The 10,507-nt window shown below is 56.4% G+C and overlaps 1 protein-coding gene across 3 annotated transcripts; it reads left to right on the top strand.

Annotated features, from left to right (window-relative positions):
* Positions 1-3,267: 3,267 nt before the first annotated feature.
* Positions 3,268-10,340, top strand: VRTN (vertebrae development associated). Of its 3 annotated transcripts, none has more exons than XM_065686140.1 (2): positions 3,268-3,388; positions 7,353-10,340. In XM_065686140.1, the coding sequence occupies exons 1-2, from the start codon at positions 3,360-3,362 to the stop codon at positions 9,376-9,378; spliced, it is 2,055 nt and encodes a 684-aa protein (XP_065542212.1). In that variant the 5' UTR covers positions 3,268-3,359; the 3' UTR covers positions 9,379-10,340. The 3 variants fall into 3 exon arrangements, with proteins under 3 accessions (XP_065542212.1, XP_065542214.1, XP_065542213.1); XM_065686142.1 differs by lacking the exon at positions 3,268-3,388 and adding an exon at positions 3,887-3,956; XM_065686141.1 differs by lacking the exon at positions 3,268-3,388 and adding an exon at positions 4,348-4,861.
* Positions 10,341-10,507: the final 167 nt, after the last annotated feature.

Raw genomic sequence — 10,507 nt, 5'->3', positions numbered from 1 at the left:
GAGCCTCCGATATCTTGTCCAACATGGGACCTAGTGGCCTGGCCAGCTCCCTACTTTCCTTGAGAAATTAGACTCCTGTCTGGGCCTTGCCACCAAGCTGTCCTAAAGTTCAGGCCACATTCTTCATTCCTCTGTCCTCCTGTCACACAGCTGAAGTCACCTCTATCAACTGCTCTCACTTGCTGAGGATGATGGACTTGGATGTCCCTGCCCACCAGTTCTCACTTCAGCACCACTAAATAGATTTTTACTCCTTGCATCATCTCCTATAATTCAATCACTCTAGCTCCGCTGAGCCTGGCTGAAAACTCCCTGTAGTTTGCCACTCGCCCTCTCAGAGTGATGTGAGCAGAACCGAACAAAATCGTCTGTCTGCTGGTGTTCAGCATGATTCTGGGGCATGCACAGGCAGGAGGGTGCCTCACAGGACCTTTCTGTGGAGCTCAGTAGCCTGTCTATCTGAGCATCCCTTCTAGGGCTCCAGCACAGGCGTAAGGCAGTGGGCTCAGAGATGGTTTCGGGGGTGGGAATGAGAAGTACCAGACAAAACAAGACTTAGGTCACTCAGTTTGAGCAAGTTACTACAAAAATGGAGGCAAAGTCCATGTTTTCCATGTCCCTGTTGGGCACAGTCACACCAGAACAACTTGACCTTCCTTTTCCCAAACACTGGTGGGCAGACTGCAGCTGCAGCAACCCTGTTTCTGTTGCCAACTCAGGCTGCAAGCTCTGCTCATTGCTCTTTCCTCGTGGAGCAATGCAAGGCACAAGGGAGAAACTCAGCCAAGACAGCAGACACTTAGAACCCTCCTGGAATCCTCCATGCTCTCAGTCCTGCCATCCCCTCAGCAATCCCAGCTCCCCTGATACCCAGAGGGGTGACAGTGCCTGGATTCAGACTCCTGGAGTCTCTCTGGAGAGAGAAAGATGGGAAAAACAGAAGCCAGGGCACCAGAAATGGCTTTAAAGGAATGAACATGTCAATTATAGACCACGGATTATGGATCATAGAACGGTTTGGCTCAAACAGTCCCATTTCCAGAGGTGGTTTTGGCAACTGGTCCACAGTCTGACCTGCCCTGGATGGTATTTGGCTGCCCCAGGCACTTCAGCCATACTCCATCCTATCTGAATGGTCTCTTCTGATACAGTCATGGACAGTGCTGCAGCGGGTAGGGTGCTCTGACCCTCGCCACTCCTGGAGCTCCCCTGGGTGGGAAAGGAGGTGGGACTGGGGAGATTTCCTGCTGGGGGGGATAACTGAGTGTTTGAATGTTGTCTCCACGTGTGGCACTGTCTGGATTGTCACATTCCAGTGACAGAGCTAGAAGAAGCCATGTCTTATACAAGAACCCAGCACCTTGTCCTTGGGACACCCTTCCTCATGAGGTTCAAGCCAGCGAGAGCTTTATCTGCTGAGCATGGAGGTTGCTTTTAATCTGGGAGAAGACTCCGTGCCCAAACTTGGAGCAGTAGAACCTGCCTTCCAGCACAGCTGGAAACATGGTACCCTGAGACCACATGCAGCCCACATCTCTGTACCTTTGCTCTGGGCCTTGTCTGAGAGAGGATGGGGCTGCAGCAGGCAGGATAAAGCACAACAGACAGTTTAGCCAGAGCTAAACTGCAAAGGTCTCCATTGCCTACAGTCATGCTGAAGCATCCTGCACCAAATCAGGGAGCACGCTGGTCCCCCACTGAACTCCTCCAAGGAACATAAAAATGCTAACTACTTGTTTATATGCTGGAAGCCAGTGTGTGCAGTCATCTGCATAACAGAACTACCCAAGCTGTCTCTTTGTGTGTTTTCCAGCTCCTATGTTAATCACTGACCCTGCTGACTCCGGCATTTGCCAGTGTCTCACTGCCCTGTGAGCACCGTTTTGCATTTGCAACCAAAGAAGTTAAAAGGATGAAGGATGAGAAGGGGAGCTCAGCAGCTGTGGATATGTACACCAGCCTGCTGGGGAAAAGATCCAGGACTGGTCAGATTGATAGCGAGAGTGGAGCTGGCTTTTGAAATACAAAGATTGCATGAGGGGGTAAAAAGCTCACTGGGACATGGTTTAGGTCTCTTTTCCTTGCACTGTAGCTTTTCTGTGTCCAGTGAGAGTGACCCCTGTGAGCACCAAAGGCTGGGATTCAGTGTCAGCTGGGCTGGTGTCTCCTAACTGATGCAGGAAGGACTCACAAGTAGCCAGTCCACAACTTCAAGGGAGCCCATCCTGCTGTCAGACCCTCCTCACCCAGCCTCCCCCTTTGTTCCTGGTCTCAGATGTGCAAGAAGAAAAGTGGGAAAAAGTGCTCTGGGGTGTGTGCTTGGGGGGGAGATAGGAAAAACGGAAGGTGTGCCTTGATGTGTGCTGTGATGCTTGCTCCCAAACTAACATGGAAGGGAGGGTAGCAGGAAAGAGAACTGGACGCATTCCACCTCTGTGAAAAGTCCATGTTTAGATTTCCCCCTGAATTGCACAAGAAGCCTGTATGTGATGCTTCCATGAGTCCTCCTGCCCTCTCATTGCCAAACTCTGCAGCAGAAATGAGTACCACACAGGTTCCCCACAGGTGGTGGCATGTAGTGAAGGAAGCCTTTGCCATTTTTGACATCAGGAGCTACTCTGTGCCCTTCCCTGGGTGGAGGGATTGTGGTGGGTCTCAGACTGGTCCCTGAGGGTAAGCGAAGGAAAAAAATCAGATGCTGTCTGCAACCAGAGCTACACAACACAGGGAATGTGAAGTACTGAGACCAGATGGTGAAGAGCCCAGCTCTTTCTCGTTGACCAAGTTGTGTCCCCTGTCATTAAAACACACCCAGCTCTCACAACCAAGAGCAGATGGGCTCCTCAGAGCCCCGTTTTGGAGTGGTGTAGCTTGAGGTGAGGCAGGTCCTGGACGAATCTCTAGGGGTTCTGGACTTGTGAAGATGATGTGGGGTGGAGCTGGCATTGGCAGCTAGCAATGCTGGAGCGAGGTGCCTGGCATGCGGGCTTGTTTGCACAGCCGCACGTGATGATCGAGGGACAGGATGAACCCATTGTATGAGCGGGAGTTAAGGACAGGGAATCTCGGCCTGAGATTAGGCTGGGGAGGCAGCGTGGCAGAGATAGCAGGGTGGAAGGCTCTTCCACAGAGGGCCCAGGTACAGGCGGGCTGATTCCAAGCCTGTCGATTAGGCTGCCCAGCTGCTGTCACTTGGGTGCCTCTCACAGACAAACAAGGTTCTGAAGGGCAGCACAGATGAGTTTTGTCAGCCCTAGAAGCCTGTGAGTCCCACCAGCCTTGCCTTGCCTTGCCAGCGAAAGGATGGGAGCCACTTAGGGAGGGCGGAGGAAAGGCTAACTTATCTTCTAGCTAACATCATGGAGGAAGGACCATGGCCTCGGCAGGAGTGAGTGGGCAAGGGGGCAGATGCAGACACGGGCTGTGCCAACCCCGGGGGCTGCAGTGGCGCCCACTCGGGGCCCGCCTGCTCCCCGTGGGACGCGAGGGGTGCCCCGAGCAGGCACCCAGATCCCACCCCGCAGCCCCAGTGGGCCCGGTCACTGCAGGCCCGGGCAGGGTATGGGGCAGGAGAATGCCGTGGGGCGGCAGGGTGCCGGGGAGCACGGGGCGCAGCGGGGCAGGGCGGCGGGCCCTTTAAGCGCGGCGGCGGCGGGACAATGGCCATTATCACTTTAGCTTTGGAAGTGACCCCCGGCCCGCTCCGCTTTCATCTGGGCCGGGGCCGCGGGGATGGCCCGCTTCCTGGCGGGGGAGGGGAGGAAGGGGGCAGGCGGGGAGGGGCTGCCCGGCCCGGCTCGGCTCGGCCCGGCGCCGCACGCGGCCGCCCGCTCCCGAGGGTCACTGCGGGGCTGGCACCGGGGCGGCGGCGGCTCCGTGCCGCTTCCTGCCGCCGCCCTTAAAGGTGCGGGGCGGCCCCGGGCGCGGGCAGGGCGCGACCCGACCCGCGGAGCCAGGTGAGTGCGGGGCCGGGCCGGGCCGGGCCGGGCCGGGCGCCGGTCGGGGCTGCGGCTCCCTGACCCCGAGGGCTCCCTCTCCGCGGCGGGCACCTTCCCCCGGCGGGCGGGCGCCCTGACCCGCCCTGCCCTCCCCTCGGTCCTGCTCGGCCGCTGCCTGAGCACCGGAGACCTCTCCCGCGCCCCGGGGCTGTTCGCCCTTTTGCCTGTCGGGAGAGGGGAGCGGCCGCCCCTGCTCCCAGCCCGGGCTGTCCCCGTCCAGGGAAGGGGGCCGCGGTCGGGAGAGCCGTGAGCGGCCGCGGGGTGGGCGGCGGGAGCGCCCACGGGAGGACGGGGCTGGAGGCTGCTGTCAGGCACCGCTCGCCCTCGAGCTGTCCGTGCCTTGCCCGAGAGCCGGTCGGAACGAGGCTGAGCTGCGGCGCTTCGGCCTGGGTTAAAGGGGGGGTTGTGGCTTTTTTCCTCTCCAGGAGAGGGTTCCCCCGTGTGTGGGCTTTGGTGGAGATGTGGGTGTTGGCAGATGGAGCAGGTTTCTCCTGCTGCCTGGGCTGGCAGTGCTGCTCACCCACCAGAAACCCCCTGGGAATTGTGGTACGGTGATATTTCTAGCCTAGACAGCTCCTGGAGACCGCCACTTCAGTGCGTCTGCTGTGTGGTTACGGTGGTTCACACCTCCTCCTCTCGAGTAAGAGCCTTTACTGTTGCGGTGACCTGAGCGAGCAGCTGGGGCTGGAAAGTGAGGGACTGAGCCCAGCTGGGCTGTGATACGTGGACGCTCCTGCTCCTGTAAAGCAGCAGCATTCCCGGGCAGCTGGGGCTGAAGTGTCCTGGATTCCTGCTGGTGGGAGCATTTTTGGCTCCAGCTGGGGGAACTTGCACTACTGGATGCCACCAGACCATCAGCTCAGGTGAGGGAACGTGATCTGCAAGGGTTTGCTTATCTGTTACAATGCAAAAGCAGCCAGGTTAGGTAAAACCTCCTTTATCAGCAGTGAAAAGCTCCCCTGCTTACCTTTTGGTGCTGAGGCAGTTTAGGGAGTGCTTGTCTGTGGTGTTCAGCTGCTTTTCTGGGGGTGTGCAGGCAGAAAATGTTCCCTTTTGCAGCAGCTCCTCTGTGTAGAGAGCTGCTGGGTTTGATCTGGTGGTGATCTCAAGCCCCCAGCTGGGCTGACTTCTGCCTCTGGCTTACCTAAGCCCCTCGGCACCCTGCCCGAGGAGCTCATCTCTCCTGTTTCAGCTGTGGGTTTTGCCTTAGGATTGTTTTTGTGGCCCTGTTGTTGCTCTGGGCAGCAGGAGCTGGCGATGACATTGAGACTGTGGAGTTACCGCTGCAGAAAGGATTAAGTCCTGTGCCTCCAGCTTTCCCCCAGTAGGCCATAAAGACCAGGGCTGCTGATGCTCCCTAGCCTATCTCAGCTGCTCGCCCCTTCCCCGGGCAGATTGTCTTGCCTTCACAGTGCTCAGCTGGGCTGCAGTGACTGAAAGGGGAGGCAGTGACTGCTGCAGGGTGAGGTGGCTGGCTCCAAAAGGGTTTGGCAGGCCATGGAGGAGGACTCGGGCTCTGCAAGCCCTGCAGTTTTCCTGAGGAATGCCTTTGCTTCAGCTCCTCTAGCACATGTTGCTTCCTATGGGCTTAGTCAGAATTGCTATAAACTTCTATGAATTTCTGTGCACTCCCAAGAGACAACAATACAGACATGACCTGAAGTGACAACTTCATACTTGCTCAGACCAGGATTCTAGGACAAGTTTATCTCCCCTGCATCACAGCCGTGTCCATTCTCCTATGTTTATTGTCTCTGATACCTGCTGTTCCACAGCTGTGGGAACAGCTGTAAGAAGGCCCTGGCCTCCAACGTGCAGGAGACTTTGGAGGAGTTTGGGGCATGGGAAGAGAGGTGATTTGATGACTAGCTGTGGCCTGATTAAAGGCAAGGGGCAGCAGCAGCAGCACAGACTCCCTGTGGTGAAGCAGCCTGGATGTGGCCGTGTGATTTTGTGGCACCTCATTTAATTTGCTGTTTGGTCATGGCCAGGGGCCGTAGATGCCATGGCAATAATAACCTTATCTGCAGCAAAGTGCAGGTCTGAGACCTGGGAGAGATCGGGCAGGCCATCTGTTTTACTGCAGGGCTGCTGCTGCTTCTCCTGCCTGGCTCTGCCGTCTCCCTGTCTCTCCACAGAGCTGTGAGTGCGTAATGATACCTGTGAAGTGTTGTAAGAAGGTAGGCTCCAGCTGGGATGTGAATCGAGTAGACTGCAAAGTGATGCCCTGTGTGTTGGGGTGAAAAGGTTAGGAGAAAACGTAGGAGCCTGGGCTGGAGACTTAGGACTCTTAAGTGGTTCAAGAGGAGAGTGAGCTGGCTGGTGGTGGAAGGGTGCTGAAGAGAATTGTGCTGCTGGAGCTGGATCATGGGGTAAGGACTGTGCCGTTGTCATGAAAGCTCCCGGAGCAGTGGGGGCAGAGCCACGTAGGTGTCAAAGAGCTGACAAAGCGGGGGATGCGGGTTTGAGCTTTTGGATTGCCTGAGTGGGAGCTGGCATGCGGAGAGAGGGAGGACGGGAGTGGGATGAGCTCAGGCAGGGAAGAGGGCTCCGTGCAACCTCTGAACTACGCACCCAGTGCTCATGCTCCAGCTGTGCTTTTGGGTTGTCTCCTGCCTGGTAGCTTGTCTAGGGGAAGCCATCGTTGTGCGGCTTCTTCATGGCTGGTGATGTGTGCCTGCTGAGCAGCAAGTGATACCCAGTGTCAGCTCGGGCAGCTTGGGCTGGCTCTGGCCCCTCCTCCCATCCCAGGTTCTGTGACAGCAGTTTTGGTGCATGCAGTGGGGGCGGATGCAGTGCCCTTTTCTGAAGGAAGGGGCAAGCTCCTTGTCTGTTCTGTTGGGCTTGACCACCTTGAGCCAGGTGCCTCCGTGCCCCCATGCAGTGTTCCTCTGTCACGGGTGTCTTCCTGCAGAGGTGACAAACTCTTCCCTTTGGGTGCTGGCAGTGGCACAGTAAAACGAAAGGGATGGAGCTACTGGTGGGAGAGACAGGTGTAGGGGTGAGGCGAGGTGCCGGGGTAGGAGGTGACCTGGTTTGCCACCCCTATGGGTGCAGTCACTCCTTAATTTCACCTAGACTAGCGTCTTTGGAAGCTGTGTGCTCTGTGTGCTGCCCACAGGAGGTCACTGGAGAGCAAGCTGAGCCCTTGTCCCTGTCCCAGGTCTGCCTGTGGGGACCCAGGCTTCCTCCTTTGTCTATGGGAGTGTGGGTGCGGGGTGAGAAGCAGCCTTTCCTCTACCCTTTTCCCTGCCCTGTTCTTTGGGGAAGAGCTGGACCTGGAAGCCAGGTCCCAGTGGTCTGGAGCTTGCATTGTCTTCATCGCCAGTGACTTTTTTCTTTGCTGTCCTTCAGGATGATCCAGCGGCACCAGCTGGTGCAGTCTGTGCTGCAGGAGCTGCAGGAAGCCACCGAATGCTTTGGACTGGAGGGCCTCACCAGTGCGGCGCTGGAGGCGGAGAGAACCCTGTCATCTTTCTCCCTACCTGGCTATTGTGGGAGGCATTTTCAGGAGGAGCTGGAGGTTGACCGGGTGGCCAGGAGCCTCTATCCTGAGGATGCCCCAAGTAACATGCTACCCCTGGTTTGCAAGGGTGAGGGGAACCACCTCTTTGAGGCGGCCAGCGTGCTGCTCTGGGGCAACCCCAGCCTCAGCCTGGAGCTGCAGGTACGTACAGTGGTGGAGATGCTGCTACACAAGCAATACTACTTGAATGGCATGATTGACTCCAAGGTGATGCTGCAGGCTGCCCGCTACTCCCTCTGCACTGAGGAGACCCCAGAGATGACCAGCCTCCCTATGGCCATCCTGGAGGCCATCTTTGATGCTGATATCAAAGCTACCTGTTTTCCTGGCACTTTTGCCAACATGTGGCACGTCTATGCCCTTGCCTCAGTACTGCAGTGTAACATCTACTCTATCTACCCCATGAGCAACTTGAAGATCCGGCCCTATTTCAACCGGCTCATCCGACCCAGGAAGTGTGGCCCACGAACTTCCACACTTCACATCATGTGGTCAGGGCAGCAGCTCTCCCGGCAGGTCTTCAAAGCACAGTACTTTGTGGCTGTGGTTGGCCTGGAAGAGCTAGAACCCACGGTGCCTTCACCAGAGCCTCCTGTGCAGCCCATGAAGACCCTTGAGCTGCTGAACAGTGACCCCCAGCTCACCTACTCCAACCTGCGTGACCGATACAGCATTACCAAGAGCACCTTCTACCGCTGGAAGCGCCAGTCTCGTGAGCACCGTCAGAAAGCGGCTGCCAGGTTTGCAGCTAAACACTTCCTGCAGTCCTGCTTTCAGGAGGGCAATATAATCCCCCTACAGCGTTTCCGGCAAATGTTTCCAGAAATCTCCCGATCCACGTACTATGCCTGGAAGCATGAGATGCAGAGCATGGTCAATGGTGATCCCTCCACTCTGGCTGAGGCCCATGCATTGCAGGAGCTTCACAGGGCTGTCCCCAAAAAGGCTGATGTGGATGAGTCGGCAAATTCACGGGGCAGCTTAAGATCCTCAAGTCCTTCTCTAGACCCCATCCAAGCAGGAATCTTCATGCAAGGAGCCAAATCCTATCTAGAGAAATGCATTTCCATGAACACTCTGGTGCCTTACCGGTGCTTCAAGCGCAGTTTTCCTGGCATCTCCAGGTCCACTTACTACAACTGGAGAAGAAAAGCCATCAAGGAGAACCCCAACTTCAAACCTCCACAGTCTCCCTTGGATAACCAGAAGCCTCTAGATATGGGAAAGCCTTTCCTGCAGTTGAAGCCCAGCAGTGTGCCTGTTAGGAAGAGGCTGAATGGAGACCGGCCAGCACCCAGGAGTCTCCTGCAGCTCAAGCCCTCTCTGTCCTGGAGAAGGCAGCTGCGAGATGTGGCCAGGAGGCAGGTCCAGCAATGGCGGCTGCCCTTCTGCAAGTACCGCCTGCGCTACCCGTCTCTCTCCTCCACAGCCTACTGGTTTTGGAAGAGTAATTGTCAGGCTGTTGGGCAGCGCGACTTGCCCTGGACCAGCTCCTTCCAGCCATTGAACCGTGTGCCTTCCCTGGCACCTCCAAGAGCAGAGCCAGGCCTTAAGCCCCAGTGCCACATGGAGGCAGCCGCCGAGCACCTAGATAAGCCAGCTCTGGCCATGCCATACAACACCATTTCAGGCTATGCCATGTCAGAGAGAGCCAACAGCCGGATGTTTGTGATGGATGTGATTGCCACTGCCCAGTTCAAGGCACAGGCCAAGCTGTTCCTGCAGCAGCGCTTTGAGTCGAAGACCTTCCCCACCTACAAGGAGTTCAGTGCCCGCTTCCCGCTCACAGCCCGTTCCACCTATTACATGTGGAAGCGTGCTCTGCATGATGGGCTGACACTTGTGGATGCCTGAATGCGAGTTGCCAGCTGGCTTGGCCACAGCTCCTCTGCTGACATGCCTTTGGTAGGGCACCAGGGCTAGGGCCCTGCTGTAACTTTTGTTCCGGTTTGGTTTTGTTTTGTTCTGTTCCTAGTCTCTGGCTTTCTTTTCTGTGTGGTTCAATCAGGTACAGGAGCATCCTCGCAGTGCCCATTCGCAAAGACAGGAGGAGGCACTGAGCTGCCCCAAAGGAGAGGGGCAATGGGGGTTGTCCTCTCTGCTTGGAGGGTGAGCAAGGGAGGCAGTATTGTGCTAGTGTCATGGGATGCTGCTAGGACCTGAGGCAGAGGATGTGAAGGTCTCTCTGCCCCAGGCACTTGCTTAAATGAGTAATATGGATGTGTAGGATGAGTGTGGAGGTGTCCAGCATCCCTTCAGTGAGCAGAACTGTGCTGGCTCAGCTGCATGTAAGGGTGGGAGGTGCTTGGCTTTACGGGAGAAACATCTTTGAATTGGGTTCTAGCCAGCTAAGGACAAAAAAACCTTCACCTGGGGTCTGTAGCAATGCCACCTTGGCTTCCTGGCTTTTAATACTTGCCTCTGGCTGTCATGATCTTCCCTAGAAGGAGCAGAGGCTGATGGAGGAGGGGACTAGTTCGTGTCTCCACTGAAGTCTGTCTGCTGGGAATGCCAAGCTAGGAGCTGGTGTCCTTTGCAGGCTCTGGACAAGCTGTCCCTGGCCTTTCTGGTCTTGTAGCAATAACCTTTCACACAGTCCTTCACTTTCTCACAGCTGCCCGCTGCTTTATTTTCTCAGGGTGTGTCATGTGGTGCCTGGGGGGAGACAGAGAGACCAAACCTTGTGTACCCAGTGTCCCTGCATCCCATCACTGTGCTGCAAGCTGAACACGGTGTGTGTGTGTCCTTGCAGCAAGGCTAGATGCATATATCTCACTTGTAAGGAAACCAAAGCAATAAAGGCTCTTCCAATCGTAGTCCTGTGCAGTTTCTCACTCTTGCTTGTGTGATCTCTGGACAAGGCTTCCACCTCCTTTAAAACTGGCTGATGGGTGGGGAGACCCTGTGCCCACCTCAGTCCCTGCTCCTGCAAAGGTCCTCGTCTGCTTCCTGGGACATGCTGGGGATGATCTGCTTGGTGTGT

This window comes from Lathamus discolor, chromosome 6 (assembly GCF_037157495.1).
Source record: "Lathamus discolor isolate bLatDis1 chromosome 6, bLatDis1.hap1, whole genome shotgun sequence".
NCBI classification, from domain to species: Eukaryota; Metazoa; Chordata; class Aves; order Psittaciformes; family Psittacidae; genus Lathamus; species Lathamus discolor.
This window is presented reverse-complemented; position numbering and strand designations above follow the sequence as displayed.